Source organism: Gallus gallus, chromosome 8 (assembly GCF_016699485.2).
Source record: "Gallus gallus isolate bGalGal1 chromosome 8, bGalGal1.mat.broiler.GRCg7b, whole genome shotgun sequence".
Lineage (NCBI taxonomy): Eukaryota > Metazoa > Chordata > Aves > Galliformes > Phasianidae > Gallus > Gallus gallus.
This window is the reverse complement of record NC_052539.1, coordinates 13,985,033-14,007,155: the sequence shown is the minus strand read 5'-3', so window position 1 is coordinate 14,007,155 and position 22,123 is coordinate 13,985,033. Positions and strand designations below refer to the sequence as shown.

Below are 22,123 nucleotides of genomic sequence, written 5' to 3'. Positions count from 1 at the left end.
GCGCCGTCGCCCCCCGCGCTGTCCTTTCTGCCTTAGGGCCGGCGGGCCGCGCCTCGGCGTCGTAGGGAAGGGACCGTCCCCGAGCCAGGCTCGCGGTGGCTGCCGGCACATGGCGCGCTGCGGTAGCGGCGCTGCGCCGAAGGGCCCCGGCCCGGGGGCGGCGGAGCGGCAGCGACTGAAAGAGGCGCTGGCCGAGCAGCTGCGGCAGGACCTGAGCAGGTAGGTGTAGGCGAGCCGAGCCGGGCCGGGCCGGCGGCGGTAGTGGTGGTGGTGGTGGTGGTGGCGGCGGCGGCGGCGGCAGCGGCAGCGGTACGGGTAACGGTGCCGGTGCGCTCCCGCAGGTTGCTGGCGGACGGGACGCGCTCCGACGTGACGATCCGCGTGGGCGACGCGGCGCTGCGGGCTCACCGGGCCGTGCTCCTGGCGCGGGCGCCGCGGCTGTTCGGCGGCCTGGGCGGGGGGCGGCCGCCCCGCGAGACGCTGCGACTGCACGGGCCGGGGCCCGCCGAGCTCCGGCGCTTCCTGCGGTGAGTGCGCGGCTACGGCGGGCGGGCAGTGGGCTGGGGGCGCTCCTGGGCCCCCGCCTTCCACTTCCCGGCATTCACACCTGTTGCGGAGCTTTCCCTTTTTAAGCAGTTCTTCTACAGCCTTCCCGCGGCGTTTGCAGAAGACTTTGCTGCACCTTGCTTATTTCCCACTGCCTCCATCCTTCCTCTTGACGGCACACAGCTACATGGTGCTCAGTGTATTGCTATGGTATGTAGATGCTTGTGCAATCGTAACAGAGGAAAAGCAGTAGAAGTGCTGAATGTATCCTTTAAAAATGTGGCTATCGCTATGCTAATAGCAAGGCTAACTGACAAAAACAACAAAGGAGGAATGTGCTGGTGGTATGCTGATAGATAGTCACTGCTGACTAGGAGAGCCAGGATGACTTCGTGAGTGACGCATCAGGTCAGGAACTGTGTGGCCATCCCCAAAGTCATCATGGCTGAGGCTGAGCAGCACAGCTCTCTGGAGTGCTGGGTGAGGTGTGGGTGTGGGCTGGCAGCTGCCCAGGGACTGCCGCAAGGGCCGGGCTGCCTTCCCAGTGCCAGCTGCTAGCACCTCTGTGGCATCACACTTGTCTGCTCCAAGCTTTAGGCCAGTACATGAGGGTTGCTGACTGGTGCCACAGCCAGGCCACACAGTCTTCCCTGATCCATAGTACCTCTCATCCTTCCCAAGAGCTGAGCAGTACTTGCTTTGCCCTGACAAAGTCACAGTGATGCACCTACCTCCTTTGCAGCAGTGCTGATGGGCGGCATGGGTGTGCATGGGAGCAGAGCAGCAGGCACTGTCACGCTTCCCAAAGAATTCCAGATGTGCCTAGAAGAAAGCATGTGCTTTTAGGCTCTTGAGGAGTTGATAAGAGAAAGGAGAACGTGTTGCTATTCTAGAGTTAAATGCCTAAAAGTAATATAGGCTGGCCTTTTGTTGTTGGTTTCACCCATTCTTTTCATAAATTTCTAAATAAGGCAGCATATGGCTGAAATATTTATTCAGGGTATGAAAATTTTAAGAATGAAATAATGCTTTTTGAATTGAGATTAATATTTAAAGCCATGTAATCAGTGTAGCTGAGCAGGCTGATTACTGGTGTTGGTCAGCTTTCTATTGGTCTCAATCAAGCATCAGTGAAACAGTGAGAAACAGAACGCAGATTTTTGTCTCGTTGTCTTACACACACTAGTGCAATTTCATTACTTTACCTCTCATATAAGTGGCAGTGCAAAAGACTTCCATGCAGAAACGTGACACTGCAGATTAAAAAAACTCCAAATTATTTCAACTTGCGAATTGGGAAGTTATTGGGAATAATTATCTTAATTATGTATATACTGCTGTAGTATACCTTTACTGTCTTAATGGGAAGCACTTAACATGTCTACAGCTCATAAATATTTGCTTTCACTTTGGTCTGTTTGTAGCAGGGCACATAATGACCTCTGGAGTCCTGCAGGCTCTCCAAGAAGCACAGTCTTAGTTGTGAAAAAGATAACTCAAAACAGCTCATCTAAATAAAACCTTTTTCCATTCTTAAAAACTCTTATTTTTGAGAAGAGTCCTCAAGCTCTTTTCAGTTCTTAGGTGAACTTCCACATACGTTCTGAACAGTGTACAAAGTTGCGTTTGGCAAGATTGCTGTTTTTTCTCAACTTATCTTCAATGATGTTTGATACTTCAGCATTTGAATTGAGTCACCTAGCAACTTCTGCAGACGCAAGTGCCACAGAATGCACTGAAGTTTAGTGACAATTAAAGGCTTTGGACCAGGGAAAGGAAGCAGCTCTGGTTGAAAAGAGCTTAGCTTCATTGTTGGACTGGTGACTTCTGCTAGTATCTGTGATTCTTTTAGCTAAGATACAAATGACTTATATTTTAGCATATCCAAAGCAGTGCTTTGAGTTATAGTTTGTTGAGAGGAATGTATCCTAGTTCTTGGACCACATGAGTCACTGTGCAGTTATGTTTGTACAGTTTTGTATCTGATAGTGGAAGGATACTATCTATACTATATAGTATATACTATAATATCTAGTTTAAGTACAGAGGAAAACCTTGAAGGGAAACTACTAGACAGCATGATGACAGTTTCTAGGAGTTGCGGCCTAGACCTTACCAAAGACCAGGTGCTGCAATTGAGCTCCCAAGAGAAATTTATTTTCAATGAAAGTTCTGGATTTTCTGATTTATAAATAGTGTTCCTCAGTGGAATAGAAGCAGAGCGCTAGTGTAATGTTGAAGCCTTCATCAAAGCTATAAAAACATTTCATTCCCTTTTCCTGTTTGCATTTAGCTTGCCTTTTAGCTTTCCTTGGGGATTTAGGATCTCTTTTTCTCATAAGCCATATTTGGCTTCCATCTCAGTGAGACTTCCTTTGGGCCTCTGCCTTTCTTGTGCAAGAGGGGCATAGGCCACATGTTACTTGCGTACAGGAGCCTGTGCAGCTCCCATTGCCAAACTTCTGTTTTTGAGCAGGTTGAAGGATGTGATGAGCTCTATGCTAGTCTTTCTGCACAGCCTCAGTGTGAAATAGCTGAGCCCCACTTTGTTTTCCCCTTTATACTTCAATGTCTGAGGACACCAGGAAGAAACTTGGTCACAAGGAAATGCAGCATCCATATGGTGATGCTGATCACCCTATACATTAACTCTTAAAAACACAACTGCAACTAGAAATGGTCAACATTTGCAAGCATGACAATGTCAGGAGATTACTACCCAAGCAGGGTTCTGCAGTCTGCCTCAAGAAGTGAGGAACTCAGCATCCCAGAAGGACAGCAGTTTGTTGCAGGTAATTAGGTCATTAATGTCTTACTCTCTGACAGATAAGCTGCTTTTTACCCTTTTTCCCATGAAGGGTCAGGAAGTATATGAAGTTCCATAGAATCCATACTGAATTTGACTAGTTCCTCTAGTAAGGATGGACTGTTGTAATAAAAGATAATAAGGGAATTTTGTTGCTTTGTATCATTAAGGTGTGAGGAAAATTCTTTCTTGGATGGCCCCATCCAGCCTGGTCTCAAACTCCTCCAGGAATAGGGCCTGGGCAACCTGATCTAGTGAGAAGTGTCCCTGCCCATGGCAGGGGGTTGGAACCAGATGATCTTTAAGGTCCCTTCCAACCCAAGCCATCCTGTGATTCTATGGTTTATAGGTTTTGAGCCTGCATTTTATTAATTCACACAACTTAAAAATGAAGAGAAGCAAAGGTATGGAAAATACATACTTGATATGGTCAAACAGTATCTAGACTAGAGATTAAATTTCATAGATCATCAAGTGGGATTTTGTTGAAGGCATAAGTATATATACATAGCATGCATACCCAAACATGGCGATACACACCAAATCTTCAGTCTCAGCTACAAAGTGTTTTCTCAGCAGATGGATAGACTTAACTGTAAAATCATCTCAGTTCACTGTAATACTCCTGTTGTCACTAAAATTGGCTAGAATTCTAGTTAGCATGGCTAGAATTCTAGTGGTAGTAGATTGCCTTGTTTGTTTGTTTTTACTGAGATTAAATACTTATAACTAAATCTTAACATCAGTGTCAGGGCCTGCTGTTAATCAAATTTGATAGGCCCAAATTTAGGTAAGATTGAGAAGAAGAACTTCCTCAACTGACAGACTTGTTAAGAGTTTGAACTGCTTGTCTGTGTTTAGGATATCCTGTACCTGAGCTAGACTTTCTTTTTCCTGTAGTTGCAGCCCTGATTTGATAAGTGTTTAAATTTTTAACTGCAGTGTTTCAAACATTAATCTGCTGTATTAGAGCAGTATTAGTAATATTGTGGGTAGGAAAGGGGATTATAACTGCATATAAGAACAAATATCATTAAAAAAACCAGGAAGTGTTTATTTGCTAGTGTGTGTTATTTTAGAGTATGCAATATATCTTTTTTTTTTTTTTTTCCCTTTTATAACACTTAAGTTTATTAGAAGTTTTGGATGGCTTAATAATATCACAGTGATTCAGTACTGGTTTAACTTAACTAAGTAAAATGAAAATTGCAGTCTGTCACTTCAATCTGGAAAAGACAGCTTTAGAACAAAAAATCTAGTTACTACTCTATTCCTGATATTTCTATTAAAAGGGATGTGATTTAAGGAAGGGAAGAGGGAAGACCTAGTGACAGCTGGATGAAGTTAAGCAATACATATAGATCAAATACAAAGGAAGACAATTGTCACTGTGACACTTACTGACACGGGTTAATTTGCAGCACCAGCAATTGACTCAAAGTAGACCAACCAAGGCTTTGACCTTGTTATGTTTGTACAGTTCTGTATCTGACAGTGGAAGGATGCTACATCTAGTTTAAGTACAGAGGAAAACGTTCTTGAAGGGAAACTACTAGACAGCATGATGACAGTTTATCTGTAGACTATGCACGCCTTTCCTTTGTAGAAAAAAATATTGTCTATGGCTGCTACAATTAGTACAGCAGATGCCTGATAGCACTGTTCCAGTTTCATCTGTCACTTAGTCACACCTCTTTCACAACTTCACTACTGTCATGTCTGTCAGAATCTTTGTTTTGTGCACAGAAAAGAAAGCAAGCCAGAAAGTGGGATATCTGCTAAAAGTGCATGACCTCAGGTACACTACAGAAGATGATGGTTTAGGTCTTCCATGTCAGGTTTCCATAAAAACTTGTATTTGTTCTTTAAATATAGTTAATTCCCATTTTCAGTTCCATAATGTTGGTTTACAAAGTAGTGCAAATGGGAAGCATTTCTTTAAACAAACTGTGTGTGAGATTACTCTTAGTGGTTGCTAACTATTTTCATCGTTCCCATTAGGTACTGGCTGTTCTGGAGGGGAAACAAAACATAACTTCTGCTCACGTATGCTGAATTCCTTTAAACTTTTGCCTCAGAAATATTACCCTTAAAATACAGGCATCTATGTTCTCCTCCAGTGGGTTATAAAGTCACAGAATGGTTTGGGTTGGAATGAACCCTGAAGATGGGCAGGGGGTACCATTAAGATTACAAACCTCTCTTTTTTCAGAAGAATAGCATGCCTCCTGTGTTCTTGAAAATCTTGTTGTTAATACAGTTTATTCTGACATGATCTATTTTATCCTCTTTCTATTTGTGCCTGTTGATGTAGTGAACTACCCTCCCAAGTGGTACCTTCTCAGAAAGATAGATTCATGAAACTTGTTTCTGTTGTGTGTGCATCTACATGTCTTGGCTCAACAACTGTTTCTTCCCTCTCTTTTGTACTGCATAAGATGTAAGGGAATTGGCAATACTAGTTCATGGTGAAAGTTACCATAACAATGCCGTATTTTTGGGGAATTGCTTCAATATGAAGCTCTTCGGAGAGTCTAGAGTTCAACTTTTAGAGCATTTGACTAGTAGTATATTTATGGAACAGGATCCCATAAAATTATTCAAGTCTACAAGATCTCACAGAGAAGACTGTGATCAGTGTGATTCACTACAGTTGCATTCATGATAGCTAAGGTTCTGTCTAGGATCCATACCTTCCAAAAATGGTCAGAAGTAGAGAGTGTAAGAAGGACATTAGTAACTGGAGAAGTATATCTGCTGTTTGCCTCTCTTATTCTCCTAGACTGCAAAAATATTTGTTGTGGACTTCCTTACTGTATCTTGGTGAATTTGTCTTCTATGAATGCCTGGTCTAACCCAAACTGTTGTAAAAGATGCTGCAGACCCTGATGTTTGGTAAGAAGACCACAAATTAGGGGTTCCCCATATAACAAACCCCCCCTCCTTTGTTGACTGTGACTGGTATTGTTTCATTTGGAGTTTTGATTTGATGTTCTTCTTTTGATGTTTTCATGTGATGTTTTTGCACTTGGAAGAGTGAATGGCTATTTCCTATCTACTCTCTCTGTGATACTCAGAGATTACTGGCACACCCCTTCTCTCTCTTTGGTGTCTCATTCAGAGTGAACAGTTCTGGCTTACTTAGTCACTTTTAAAATGAAAATTACTGCATGTCCTTAGAACTTTCATGAATTTCTTTCAGTTCTTTTGCCTTTTTAAGATAGGGGAGATGGAATTAGACTTCAGGGCATATATGAAGAAAGAAATAGAAGATTATTATGCAGTTTTTGGCTCCTGTACTCTCTAGGCTTGCTATTATTTAATCATTGTGTTCTGTTGTAGATAATAAATAGTAAATGTTGCCTTTATGCAAACTGAACTATCAGGAAATGTTTCTAAATGAGAAAATGATACTTAGTAAATAACACGAGATCCTGAAAATCCTGGGACCTGTGCTGATACATGGTTAAAAATGCGAATTAATTGCTTGTATTTATATCATGCTTTGAGAAACAGCTGGAAAAAAAAATCATCCTTCCCCAAACAAATGAAATTAACAAATCTTGCCCTCTAAATACGGGGAATGTGAGAAAGCTGATGCAACTATCTTTAACTTTATCAAGCAATTAAACTTTGAATTACGGAAGTTAAAATGTTCAGTGAAGTCTCAACTTCACTGATCAGTAAATGCTGAAAAAATTGGGAACTACTGCTTGTAAAGTGAAGTGTTTTTCATTCTAATTAAGGCATTAAGGATTTTGCTCCTCTAACTGGCTCTTCTAAAGACATTTGTCTACACAAATGCGTTCTGTGATCTGTTATTACAGCACCAAGTCAATTTGCTGTGGTTGTAAACGTGAGCTTGGCTGCTCAGTGAGAATATTCAGAATTTGCTAAGCAAGGAATGTGGAATGGAGGGAAGTTGGTCAGATACTACATGTGTTTTGTAGATTTTATGCCATGAACTTATGTATCCTCTACGCAGAAGTAAAATGTAATTCATATGAAATAGGCAGAAACCTTTCACTGGGACAGTGATTGCTTAAAGGCCAGATTGTTCTTCTGCTGACATAATTAGCTTTCACATGGAATTGTAAAATTGAATCTGGCAGCAGTGAAGCAGCTGATGTTGCATCTAATGAGAAGAAATTTACAGAAATACTTGTCACAATAAATCAATTGATTTAAAATAGCCATCTCAGCTACAAAAAACTAAGCACTATCAAGCAGATAATTCTTCTAGCAAATCTAAAGGGAAATAGAAGAATCTTAAGAGGTAAACTGAGGTTGCTTATGTGACATGCCTAACTTGCATTAACAAAGACTCACTGCTATAGATGTATTGCTGCAATATCTTAGCAAGTCTCCCAATGTTAAGTGCAATGCACAAAACTATTTGCTGCAGTTATATTCACTGAAGGCTTCGTTAAAACCATGGGAGGGAAACTGATTATGTATTTTTCTACATTTTCATAGTTATTTTACCAGCAAAAGTTATTAGATCTTTATTATTTTGGCATTTTATTGTGATAATACATAGGTCTACTGTTTGAGTAAGACTGTATGATACAGTATTTTAGACATCTGCAGAAGATATTTGAGGCAAATCTAGTTACTGCTTGAAATTCTAGCATGTGCTATACAAAGCTCCAATTGAAAACAACACACAGTTCTGTACAAGTTGTAAATAAAAGAAAAGCATAATTCATTTAGTGTGTGTCTGATTGTACTATCCCTCGCAATACCAAGTACCCTATTTTGGCATCTGGACTTGTCCATCTATTATAAAGGTAACATTACATTAAACTGATGATGTGCTGCCAAAAAGTAGACTTAACCCTTTTCATACAGGTCAGACTCTTGTGCTTCGTGCTGCCTGTGGTATTTATGATGGAGAGTTTTCTGATGGATTCTAGCATTAACATCTGTTCTGTGTTGTTAACTGAACTTGGGGGGGGGGGGGGGGGAGGGGGGAATCAAAATTTAAAAAGTGACCCTCTCTCCTCGCATTAATGACTTGTTCAAGCCTGTTTTGTAATCTTTTTACTGATGTTCTACAAGTCCAGGCATATGTATAACATATCTACAACATGTACCAGATCTTGTCTGTTTAAACACTAAGCATTTAAAAACTCAAAAGCACTTATCTAGTGACATTTACATATGTGTACATATAAGTGTGCATGTGTGTATACATATTTGTAGATCTATTTATATATCTGTATATATATTTACATATATATATAAACATGTACATAGGTGTATGTGTACATAAAAATAACTTGGTTTAAGGAGGAGGAGGCTGGTAGCTGTTTTCTCCAGAAGGGCTTTCAGTGAAGAACTCTCTCAGAGAAAGCAGAATCTGTTGTAGAGAGGTTTTAAAAGGCTGCTACCTAACTAGCTGAGAATATGGTTTTAGATTTGGTTAATATTTAAATCCAGTGTTCTTGCACACAGGTTTACAGTTGCTTTGGGAGAGTAAGAGTGGCTGCCCTAATAGGTTTCAGTAAAGCTTGGTGTTTCAGTGAGTTTAAGCATTCTTGGAAGTAACAAAAATGAGTTCTGTGTAATTTTAAATATGGATTGTTTGTTTTAAACCAAGTCTTTTTTCCACTTTTTTGTTTAATTGTGTTCTTTCCATGGCTTTTAGTGGTTTGGACCATGTCACTTTGGGATTTTTGTCAGTCTTGTGGACAGTGGCTGTGGTTTGCAGTAAGGAGACTCTTCCTAACTCAAAGGACAAAATAAGTGGATCATAGAGTAACTTTTCAGATCTAGAAACCAGTCATTTGGTTCTGGCTTAACAGCATGTCTGTTTACTTGTTTTATTTGTAGACTTCCTAGTTGTAGTAACTGGTGCCATTTTAATTGACTTAAGCTTGCTGGTAATAGAACCATAGTCCTGAGGTTTCCTATGTAAATTATCTGAAAATACCCTGAGGATTCCCTGTTGCCTAGCTTAGTGGATTGCCTATGGATATGTTTTTCAGTTACTGACAGAAAGAAAGCAAGAATATTAAAACAATTATTTTTATGACAAAGCAGTACTTCTGTTAGAACCAATTCTCCCTCAAAGTCAAGTTGTACTGTCTTTACATGCTGAATGTGCAATGGCAACAGAATGGTGAGTACATGAATTTGTGTTGAAACATTAACTCAACATGTTGAGAGTTAAGAATGAGGACTCAAGTCTTATGAATACTGGAAGGTGATTTCTTCATATTTTTTTTCTTCCCCTTTTACAGCATAGTGTTGGAGTAGCATACTCAAATTACCGTTTTTCACAGCATTAACAATAAATCCTCTTTGCCATGGAATGAGTGACTAAATGCAGATCTGCAAGTATCTATCCATGGAATCCTAGGCAACTGTAGCTCTTCTGTTAAACTTTGTTAACTTCATCTATCTGGTATGAAACCGCAGATAAAACATCTTATCTGTTCACATTGACCATTTAAGACTCTATTAAGCTGCTGAAGAGCAGCATCTTTCTTTAAATATGAGAGCTCTGCAGTCACAGACTGCAGGCTTTGTTAGCCTTTCCAGATCTGGAGCCAAAAATAAGTTGGTGAAACAGATGGGAAAGTGGGAAGCTGGAATTACTGTATGAGAAAAATGAAAACTTTACACTAATCTTAACTGAAAACTTTCATGCTTTCAAGAATTCCTTTTGAAATTATTTTTTTTCTCTCCGAAGCTTCCCATGCTTCTTCATGTGGGTTCTTGATGATAGAAGCTCTTCATGTTTTGATTTTTTTTTTTAATTTGATTTAAAAGGTAATGTCTTTTCTTGGTCATACTAAGATTTATCAGCCTCTGATCTATCACTACTAATATGCTTTGCTTCTGCTTTTGCCAGCACATGATTATGGTATATGAGCTACAAAGAGTAGGAAAAAATGCCTTTGTTCCTTGTAACTTGACAGTACATTTTATTAGTTATGTTATTCTGGGGGGGAGAAGCGTTAAAGAAATGCACTGGTTTTCAGAGTTTAAAAAAGTTTTCTTATTAGTTACTGTACAGTCCAGCCTTTTTTTCTTCCTGTTCATGAACTTTGTTAGATGAAAAATGTCCTTTTAGATTTTTTTTTTCAGTTGGCAAATTAAAAAATGGCAGGAATGAAATTCAGTATCATTTTTTAGGCTTGTATATTCATCTGATAAAAATCTTCAAGAATCTGAGGAACTGGCTATGATGAAAAAAGTTCTGGAGCCCAAATTAATACAAGAAAACAACATGGAGCGTTCTGAAGAGCAGCAAACAGATGTAAGTTGTCTTGGAGATGACAAAAGCGCAGCTGATCAGAATGCTCTAAGCAGAGCTGTTCAGAAAGAAGCTGCTTGTTCACCTAGCCGTGAAGGGGATACTTCTGAATTCGTTGCTGCAGAAAGTAACAAAGCCATGGCAGGTAGGTTTGCTACTATATTTTTCTTGGTTTTTGTTGTGTTTGTTTTTTTTCCTTTTAATTGATTATCCAAAGGTTTATACGTGTGTAAAAATGAGGGAAAAGATTAAAGCTTTTGTTGTAACACAACCTACTTGGATATTCTTTGCTATGGTCTACCTCATTTTCACGTACTCTGAAAAAATGAATTGCTGGAGAAATTTGGTAGGAACAGTTCCCTACCAGTCTGTAGTGGAAATCTGAAAGGATGTGCTAAGCACTGGTCATGTACATCATCATTGTGTCCCACTTTTTCTCTGTAGTGCAGCAAACTTCAGTCCTGAGCACAGAGCATCTCTTCCCCACCCCCCACTTTTTTTTGTAATCATACTAGTTCCAATGTGTCTTATTTTATGAGGGCTTTGGAATCTTTCAGAGCCTTCCCTACTGCAGTTGTGACTGCATCCATGCTGCAGGTGGTTGCTGCTATAGCTGCGTCAGTAGGGTAGGGTCAAGCAACAAATCCGTTCACACAGAAGGTAGTAGCGCTACATAACCCTGAACTTCTTCCAAGTCTGGTTTTCTTGAGTACTGAGGTACCAGATCTTTGTAAAAGAAATGAACTGGCTATGTGATCTTCCAGAAGAGTAACTGTAGCACTCTTCTTGTATAGATACCTAAAGAGAAGTGCTGGTCATTTTCCAGTACCTCTGCTCATGATGCCAAGTAAAATGCATGTCCCACTGCTGGCTCTGAAAAACCTTTCAAGGAGACTTCTGCCTTGAGTATGCAATGTTAGAATCTGACATTGTGAAAATTTTTTCTTTCAAATATTTCAAACTGTATCCTGAAAATACTCTAGTGTATACCAAACAAAGTGAAAATGGCTACTTCTCCCCACCTGCAGGTAATTCCAAGCTAGAAACAGCATCTGCATTAGGAGATGACTTATTGAGGCTCTACAAGAAGCGTTGCTGTCCAGATATTAATATTTGCATAGAAGGCAAAGATTTTCAAGCTCACAGGTATATAAATGATGAGTTTCTTCTAAGTTTACCATTGCAAACTCATACAATGACTATATCCTCATGTATAACTACTGTGCAAGTTTTCTTTGCTGACTTTTCAAAACTAACCTGTGCTCTCTATAAGAAAAGGAATAAATCTATTATTTCTAGATCTAGAATAATAAACTATTCAGCTATTGCTACTGAATAAAATTACCATACAGATTAAAAAAAAAAATTGAGTTGTGTCTTTCTTTCTACTCTTCAGAATCTGTGCATGCAAAATTTGATTTTATATTGATTACATCAGTCATGCCTATGTACAGACTGCTAATCTGCCTTCAGGAAGTCAGCGGCCTTTACTAGATCAAAAGTCCCAAGGCAGTTTAAGAACTTTGGCCCAGTTGACTTCTGTACGTTGGGAAAGGAAGTTAAAGGGGCAGTACTATTCTTATCTTGTACATTTGTTCAGTCTGTTTGCATGTAATGTTTGCATCTGGAGTAGGAAATTGTAGAGTCTGTACTTTGCTTTATGTGCAAACAAATAACAGGGAGATGCTCAAAAACCTCCACTACTTTCAGTGTTTTCTTAACACCGTACACCAGTTTTGTGTTTTATTACTGACATTGGAAATACTTCTACAGGAGATGCATCACATTGGTGGTGATGGGTTGTTTCCTTGTTGGAGGCTTTCTATTTGGTTTGTTTTTTATAACAGAATTAGGATATATGTTAGATTTGCAGAATGGACTGTGGTTAGGCATGTTTTTTAAGTTCTGGTCTATGCTGTAAGAAGGCACATTCTCAGAGTGGCAACTTCGAGAAATGAGTAATTTTTGTACAGTTTCTTTTTGCAATAGTATTCCATCATCTGGGATTCTTTAATTTAGGCCATTTACTGCCTGAAGCAATGAATCTACTCTAACCAGCATAAAAAAAAATATGGCAGTAAATCGTAGAGAAAGCAAGGAAACAGGCACAATAGTTGCTTGTTTTAACACCACATCATATGAACATCAGGAATAAATAAGGGAAAGCTAACTTTGTGTATAATCGTGATGAAAGTACCAGTATGATTTAAATTGATTTTTTTGTTTGTTTTTAAATTCTAAGACTGAAGACAGTTGAATCATCTCTATACTCCTTACTTTCTCATAGTCTGATGAACTTTCATTAGACTTCAAATCAGAACAGCACTCTGAGAGAGCTGGCGAGCTCTATCTTACTGAAGTTGTTGTATTATTACAGTTCTGTGCAGCTACACAGTGTGACCAGTAATGATCTTGTGGCGCAAAGCACAACAGAAAAACAGATAAACTTATGTCAAGTTCATATAGTATATTGAGATATTTCATAAGCTACGCTTTTATCAATGCTGTATGTTTAGGTAATAGGCACTTGTCAATATTCTGCTAATGACTACAATTTATATGAAGTAGAATGACAAAATTACACATAGTGTATTTCGTCTCTATGATGCTGTGAAGTGTCTTGCAAAAACAAGATAGCGTGCTCAGAGCTGTGATATAATGCCCATTTACGTGTGGACATACTAAACTGCAATGTGAAACATTCTGTAAAAGCTTAATTATTATTATTGCTCAGTAAATCACTGGAGGAATGTCCAAGTAATTCCTAATTTTTAAATACTGAGGCTCCCAAAGAAGGAAGAAGAGAGTTATGAGCAACTGCAGAATACCTGACTAGAAAATAAAGCATAAATAGCATTCTTCTTACTACTTCCTGTGCAAAAATGAAAGTGCTGTGAAACCTTTTAAGAGCCAACAAATATTTGTTTAAAAAAAGGTATTCTCATGCCAGACATAACACTTGGTTTTTCTGCCACGTGAAATACATTACAAATAGGAGTTTTATGAATAACAGGAATCTTAGTAGGTGTTGGGGGGGGAAAAAAAAAAAACCATGCATGAGAATATCATCTACTGATGCCATAGTCCAGATAAGATGAATGAAGGCTAATGCTGTAACTGGTATAAACCTGGAAGGCTGGAATCACAGAACACTTCTCATCTACTATCTTCTCTTGCTTTCTGCCCTTTCGCTTCCACCATAAGAGGCTCCTGCTGCAAATGATTCCTCATCTGTTCTCTGAACACTGATATTGGGAGAAATACTGCTGGCCTGGGGTTTCTTTATTGCCTTTGAAGTAGTAGTAAATTGGATGAGCCCTTTTATAGCCAGTTATGCCTTTTGAATATGCAATATGAGGTAGTAAGTCTAAACAGAAAGGATAGCTCTTCACAAATAGTGCTGGAAACACACAGCATATTGTTGGATTATGTTGTTATTAAGTTTTTTTATTTTTAGGATGCGCTAGTAAGCGGCCAGACAATTTTGAGTAAAAATCTTATACTTTTCATTTAAATAGAGAGACATGTTTGATGCAGAGGTTCAGGATATAACTATTTGGCCAAAACGATGCTGTATGAACAAGATAATTTACTTTATTTGGTCAATAAAACAGAAGAAATAAACGTGCAGCTTTGTATTACATAAAAGGAAAATATTTGTGACAATAGATTTCCTCTATGTGATGTCAATCATACTAGAAGAAAGCTGTGGCAGAGAAATTTAGAGTGCTTTTGTTTTATTCTTTAGTATATTTTAAAATTCTAAATATACTGAGGGATAAGGTACGCAGTATACAGATGACACTTTAATACATAAAGGGCAAAGATTAAAATCAGTGTTATCAAAGAGTCTCATAATAAGTATTTGTGTCTAGTGAAATAATGCTTACTTTTTCTCTCTCAGGGCCATTTTATGTGCCAGATCTAGTTACTTTGCTGCTATGCTGAGTGGAAGTTGGGCTGAAAACTCCCAAGAGCACATCACTCTTCAAGGGTAAGTGTTGTCTTTGCAAGCCGTGTGAGAGCAAAGGTATGCAATTTAAAATCACTGCAAATATCTAGCAAGCGTGGTGTGCACTGAAAGTTAATCTGCCTTGACGTTTTTGTTCAACCTGGTACGTTTCCTGACTACTGTTTTGACTTAAGTATGAAATGGTGTATGTATATTTGTTAAAAATGTCAGATGGCTCAGGGGAAGCCTTTTTTGTCAAAAAAGGGCACTAATACTTTTTTTTTAGTGTATTCTAGTATTCAGTCTGTTTAATGCTTTTACTCCATGTAGTACGTGTCATAAAAAGCATCACAGCTGGATGAACAGTGTATCTTCATACCTATTTGTACAAGTATATTTATGATGTAAAAACAAAAATATATATTTCTTAATTAGTGTTCATTAATCACATCGTACACAATTTTGACTAGTGTGCTTGTTCATTACAACTCTTTGTGTAAGATCTGAAAATAACTGAGCTGTCAGTGCAGGACAAATACTTCAGACTTCGTATCTACAAACTGAGGGCTGCCACATTAGTTCTGTTTAGTAACAGAAAAATCAATTGCAATAGTTTAAATCCCCGTTAAAACAAATTAATGTTAACATATCTACTTCAGCTTCTTTTCTAATCTTTTCTAATTTAATCTTCTGCTAGATATACACTTCCATGCTGTCTTTTTAAACACTTGCAAATAAAATGCATGTGGCTTTATTCTGAAATAATAAAAATTCTGCATAGGGTAACAGCTACCAAGACTGGGGAAACTGCTTTTAACTGACTGCTCTGCATAAGGAAGATAGAGAGCTGTTGGAGCGGGTCCTGAGGAGGGCTGTAAATATGATCAAAGGGCTGGAGCACCTCTCCTATGAAGAAAGGTTGACAGATCTGGGCTTGTTTAGCTTGGAGAAGACTCCAGGGAGACCTCATTGTGGCCTTCCAGTACTTAATGGGAGCTTATTTCCAGGAGGGAGACCATCTTTTTACTCGGGCAGATAATGACAGGACAAGGGGGAATGGTTTTAAACTAAAAGAGGGGAAGATTTAGGTTAGAAGTTAGGAAGAATTTTTTTCTCAGAGGATGATGAGACCCAGGTTACTGGGAGAAGTTGTGGGGGCCCCATCCCTGAAGTTATTCAAGGACAGTCTGGATGGGGCCTTGAGCAGCCCTATCCAGTGGGTAGCTACACCGCTCATGGCAGGGGATTGGAAGTAGGTGATCTTTAAGGTCCTCACCAACCCAATCTTATTCTATGATTTTATGGCTACCATGTGTGTCGATTTTTGCTTCCTAGTATGTTGCAACTATTTTTATCTTTTCTTTTTAGTCATCAATATCTGTTGCTTAAACATGCCTAACATTTTAAGGGATCTTAACTCAGTCTGCATGTCAAAGTTCCACTGACAGTAATGTACACAGCACTTACAGGTTTTGAAAATTGCACTCATAACTCTGTGAAGGACTTCCAGATTTCCTAATCTGAATCCAGCTGTAAGGACTTTGTCTAAATATTTTGAAATGCAACATTCCTACCTCATGTTGTAATAAAACTACTGAATCTATTTTTATTGCAGGAAAAGCTTAAATATATTTGTAAAAGTAATGAATTTAAAATATTATAAAACAATTCTGAAATATATGCCTACTTAAAGATTGACTTATTACCACTAGTGAAGGTTTTAGAGAAGATTTTTTTTTAAATCCCTACTGCATATTATCAGTATAAATAATCTCAATATTTTGGTACTTGTCAAATCTTACTTGTAGGTAGTCTGCTTATGACTAATTTAAAAAACTACTGATTATGAGTTCAACCAAAATACAGTCCATATAGATACATTGCGGTGATCGGGAAAATACATGTAATACTATCAGGTCATTCCTGATAATTCCATTACCTTCCATTCACAGAATGGGTGGATGATATATCACCCTTTTGACAAACTTTTTTATTCACGTGAAGAAACATGGTATTGTAACTATACTTGTTTTTCATCTCTATTTGTGTTTGGGCTTTTCTTTTTTTTCTTTGCAGCTTAAGCCATATAGAAATGAGTGTCATCTTGCATTTTATATATGGAGCTATTCTGGACTTCCCAGCTGAAGTTGATGTTGGGTATATGTCAACCTTTATTACTTCTATCTGTATTATATGCTTGTTAGACGTTTTCTCAGTTAAGAGTCTAAAGGAAAATTCCTCTTGTAGAGTAAATACAAAGATGTAAATGTCTTGTAAATAAGACCAAGGTGTCAAGTGTAATGATTATCACACCTAAACATATCCAAGGAAATTCCAAAAATAAAGCTGTTGAAGAAATATTCAACTACTGGAAAAGGTGGACTAGATGTTTTTGTAATATTATATAAAGACAGTGAAAAACATCCTCCTGTTTTATAGCAGAATAATGTATGTTTGTGTGTACATTCCTTGTAGCTTTCAGAACAATACCTACAGTGTGGTAATATATAATAGTGAATATTTGGAATGTATTTTGAAACAATCACTTGATGTAAAGGCTATCTAGTCTTAAATATCAATATAACTGTTGGCATTTTATTTTCTGATAAAGGTTTTTAAACCCAGTTTCATGTTGCTATTGTATGATAATCCTGTCTTAGTGAAATAAATTCTGAAATATATGAATTAGTTTGTGAAATGATTTGTATGTTAGCTTTGGAACTCTGCCACTAAATATTCAAAAAAAAAAAAAAAACTAAACTAAAATTTCTCAGTGTTTGAAATTCTAAGTCAAAATTTATCTATCTAAAATAAAAACAGAATTATTTCTAATATGCCCTGTAATGTCAAAGTTTAGATAACTAATTGATTATTGAAAATAAAGTGAAGGTGTTGATTATTATATAAAACTATTAACTGTTTGCTCACTATGCTTTTGACCATTTGGAAGGGACACAGTTTTCAGATACTGTGTAATCACTAACATTTTATGTAGTGCTTGGGAAAATTACAGAATGCCAAAACTCCAGTGGCACAAGTACCTTTTTCACTTGTTACACTTAAGGTAGAGAAACTGAGAGTCTTATAAACTTTGACTCAGCCAGGAGCTGAGAAATTCTGACTGAGCAAAGAGGTGAAATTAGTATGTAAATTGTCTTGTAAGCAGAATGCATATATCCCAATGATTATTTGATTCCTATTGTTTTTACTTTCTCTTTAGTCGCATGTTGGGCATTGCAGATATGTATGGGCTAGATGGATTGAAAGAAGTAGCTATCTACATTTTGAAGAGAGATTACTGCAATTTTTTCCAAAAGGTATGTCAGTTCTCATGCTACTTTGTAAACCATAAAGCCTAAAGAAAGAATTTTGATTCCATTACTTACAGATCACATTGATGAGATACTTAACAGCCATGTGGCTCATGTTTTGGCTGAAGTCAGCAGAACCCGTTCCTATGTGTGAATCTGTTAAATTCAGTGGGATTGATGATGGCCGTAAGGCCTGTGTTATCACCCATCTATTTATAGAAACTTGTAAGCTACAGACGATAAAAAGCAGTATTCTACTCCACAAACTAGATACATTAAATTACATGGAATAAAATGTAAAACATTCCTTTGTATATGTAATTGTTCTTAACAGGAGTAGGAATATGTAAATACTACATAATTACGCATCAGATTTCATGGACGTATAATTAAAATATATTCCTGTTCAGTAAAAGTTGTTTAAAAACAAACAACTGCTTGGAGTTAAGCATTTTCATGCATTAGGCTCATTAAGCTGAGTGCTACCTTACTAACCTGTGTGGGAACAGATGACTTCCCTGTCCTGCATTAAGGCAACCAAACTTAAATACTGCAGCAACAAACATTAGTTCCATAGACTCTGTAGCTCTCTACAGTTCTTTTAAGTCAGAAACTACAATAATTGTGATTTTTTTTTTTTTAAACTTCAGCCTATTCCTGGAAAACAGCAACCCATACTAGAATGCATGGCTATTGCTCATTCACTGGGAGTGGAACACCTATACGCTGCCTGCATGAAGTAAGTTAAAATATAATGAATTATGGTTTACAGGTTTTTTGTTTCTCTGCTTTCTATTGAAACAATTTTACTTTGAGAGATGGGGTTTATTTTGTCTTATAAAAGTTCACATTTTAACACTTTTCCTCACAGTACTTTAGTGGAATCACTGGCACTAGAACACTTATTGTCATGCTTTCCTAAAAAAGGACACTTTTTTTTTTCAACAGATGGGTAGGAAAACATTTTGCAAAATGCTTGTCAGAAAGAAGTTTTGCCAGTCTACCTACTGAACTGCAGAACAACTGTCTTGTTATGTTGATTAAGTCTTTGGTAAGTAGTGCATAGTATGTTTTATATAAAAACAATACTACTTTTTAAAGTGTATTTAGCTTTACAATGTAATTTAAGAGAGAATTTCAGTAGTATTTTAGACCTATAGTACAGTTATATGGAGTAGAAGTTACCATTAAAACAGCAGTGTAAGAAACAGATTTTAATCTGCAGATGTAGTTGCTGTGTTTCATGGAACACAATCTAGAGAAAACCACCCAGCATAATAAGAAGAAAGAAGTCTGTGAAACGCAGCTGTGACATCAGTACAACACTGTATATTCAGAGGGTGAGCAACAGCAGATTGCTGTATCAAAGATTATGTTAGGTGGCAGCATGCACTGTCTGTGATTGCCTTCTCCTCTTTGCCTATATTCTAGTTTGGAAAACTGTACCTTTTTTTTTTTTTTTCCCCCACAGACTTCAGGTAATCACTGATTTTTCAAAAGTACAGTATACCTACCTTCACAGATGACACTACAGAATTGGTCTCCTCAGCTCAGCATTCATTGTTTGTGTCATATATTCACGTTGTTCCAATCTTGATTTCCCTAAACTTACATATTTTATAATTGTTTGTGTATAAAACTACCCTCAGGGCTGACTTATTTGAAATAGAGCTGTTATTTTAACAGGAATTTGGCCCAGTAATTAGCCTATAAATACACTGAATCATAACAGAAATATGAAGAGTACATAGAGGAGCTAAGGGTAAATTTGTGCTGCTGTTGCTAGGTATGACTGTATGTATATAACTAATGTGAACTAGCATATACAAAGTTTAATCTAGGTAGATCAGATAACAATCATAGCATGATTCTGTTTCTTGTATGTACTAGACAGCTGAATATGTGAGGTCTGCAGAATGCTTTTATATCTCATGCTGAAGACTTTAAGACAGTTCTGCTGAGTGATCATTTAATTCTGAGCAATTAAGGACGCCGTCCAAAAACTTGTGGAATTCACTCTGGAATTTTTAAGAACTCAAAATCTACAAAAATATATCAAGTTTCTTACAGAGAAAGAAGTCTTAACGTGAATTTTGCAGGAACTATCCTGAGTTTTGCAATCCTCACAGTGCTCTGCTGTAGAACTTCTTAACAGTTACACCCAGTTAAACAGTATCACTCTTTTTATTCTTTCATTTATCAATTTTGCGAATGTAAAAGCTTATAAATATGGGGCAGCCCTTAGGGGGACAAAAAGGGGCAAAGCAAAGGAGACTGCTGAGTAGAAAATCTCTGGGAAGGCACAGCGATAAGCACAGAAATGTTAAAATGGGAGTGTATCTCTGGGGCCTCAACTAGATGTAAGAGAATTGCCAATACTTTTTAGGTAAGTAAAGTGAATCTCATTTTAGAATGGTTAGGAAAAACGTCACAACAAGAGAAGTAAAATTCAGCTGGAGCCCCTCCTGAAAAGCACTGATTTAATTAGATGTTGATGAAGGCATTTTATATTTCACTGTCTAATGGGAATGAACACTTACTGTCTTGTGAGCAGGGGCTGAGTTCTGGACAATTCAGGAAGCTTGTAATTGAGTCCAGGGGGAGCAAAATCAAACTATAACCACACTTAATCCTTAATTTACCTTGTATGCATATAAGCAAATTGGCTTTACTCACAGCTGAGTAAAATAATAAAAAGCACAGCTGAGCAGTGGCTGGCCAGATAGTTTAACTACAGTATGCATGAAGAAAATCCTCACCGCTTATCAATTGCATGAGGCAAACATGGCTTTAATCTGCATTTACAGTGGAGTTTTTTGTGTCATATATTTATCTGAACTGTTGTTTTCTCCACTGTTACCAATCTTCCTGCATAATTTATCAGTGACCTGCTAGGTTATGTTGAGTACAGCTGTCAGTCCGTGCTGATGTGCATGTGATAAATTGCACTTTCCTTTTAAGCCATGTGTTAGCCAGTGGAAGCTGCCCTCAGTTACTGTGTGGATAAATACTCAGTACAAGTATGAATGAAACAAAAGCACTGACCAGGAGTAGATATTAGGAAATCCATTTTCGTATTTTAAATGTAACTATAAGCACAACAATTACGTTTCTTAGACAAACGTTAGACAACAAAGAAGGTAAATTCAGTTAAAACTCCATCTGGGAAGACTGATATTTGATGTCTGACTCCATTAAATAAGGGAAAATGATTCATAACTATAAAAATGCTTGGCTATTTATATATTCTGAATGTTGGGCCATCTACACTCACTTAAAATATTCATTTATTTCATTAAAAAATTTATTACATCTTTCAGTGACCTAAAGAAAAAAAGTTGATCTATTCAGTAATTCAGATAAGATTTTGTTCTGTAGTGCATAATGACACTCAGTTACTGCCTAACATCTGTAGGCAAAACAAAGCAAGCAACAGATTTTTTTTTCTCCTTTAGTTTCAGAGGTAGCTATCACGCTCAGAACTATCAAAACCCAAATTTGTTTTCAAAAAGGAAATGAGCATGTCAGTGGATCCTTGTACAGCATTCAAGAACTGAACAGAAGTTCTTTTACAAGCAGCAACTCTTTTGGCAACAGGCTAATTTTTGCTTTTATTTCAAGAACCACAAGAATGCTGCTTCACTTCTGATGGAAAGTGACCGACTGATCAATAGTCTTCCCCAAGTGAAGTGGACCGAGAGAGCTGTGGCCGTGGCATCTAGGCTACAAGAAGAATGCTTAACTTTTATTGTGGCAAACTTTCTACATGTAGTACAAAGTGAAGGCTTCTATGTTCTGTTGCAGGTAAAAGTGCCCTCGAGTTGCTCTGTTTCCAAATAAATTGAATTGCATCACACTAGTTCAGGCTGTTAAATAATCAGAATAGAATCAACTTTTGCTTCAATAAATTATATGGAGAAGAAAAAAAAAAACAGGCAATGCTAAGTTTCAGTGTTGTTGTTTAATACTAACCCATATTAAGGGTTAATACCTGTTTTGAGTATGTGCCTCAGTTAAAATAAGTGTTCACAGAAGAATTCAGTGGGACAGCGTCTATGTTGCATAGAGAGAAGTACGTCCACAGGCTTCCCAAAAGCTTCCCTAATTTTGGACCCCCAGAATGACAGCTTGTACTTACAGGAATAACTATTAGCAGCATACTCAAACTTTCACTGATTTTTGTTGTTGTTGTGAGAAGTTGGCAATGCCACAGCTCCTACTTAGAAAATACCTGCTCAGAGCAG

At 37.8% G+C, this 22,123-nt stretch overlaps 1 protein-coding gene across 1 annotated transcript in view; it reads left to right on the top strand.

The window, feature by feature from the left end:
• The first annotated feature begins 3,241 nt into the window (after window positions 1-3,241).
• Window positions 3,242-22,123, top strand: part of BTBD8 (BTB domain containing 8) — a 37,070-nt gene continuing 18,188 nt past the window's right edge. The window contains exons 1-9 of the mRNA XM_046898229.1: window positions 3,242-3,338; window positions 10,483-10,761; window positions 11,645-11,762; window positions 14,521-14,610; window positions 16,645-16,725; window positions 17,789-17,885; window positions 18,530-18,618; window positions 18,828-18,930; window positions 21,501-21,683. Of these exons, the coding sequence (XP_046754185.1) occupies window positions 3,242-3,338; window positions 10,483-10,761; window positions 11,645-11,762; window positions 14,521-14,610; window positions 16,645-16,725; window positions 17,789-17,885; window positions 18,530-18,618; window positions 18,828-18,930; window positions 21,501-21,683 (1,137 nt within the window). The remainder of the gene's footprint in view (window positions 3,339-10,482; window positions 10,762-11,644; window positions 11,763-14,520; window positions 14,611-16,644; window positions 16,726-17,788; window positions 17,886-18,529; window positions 18,619-18,827; window positions 18,931-21,500; window positions 21,684-22,123) is intronic.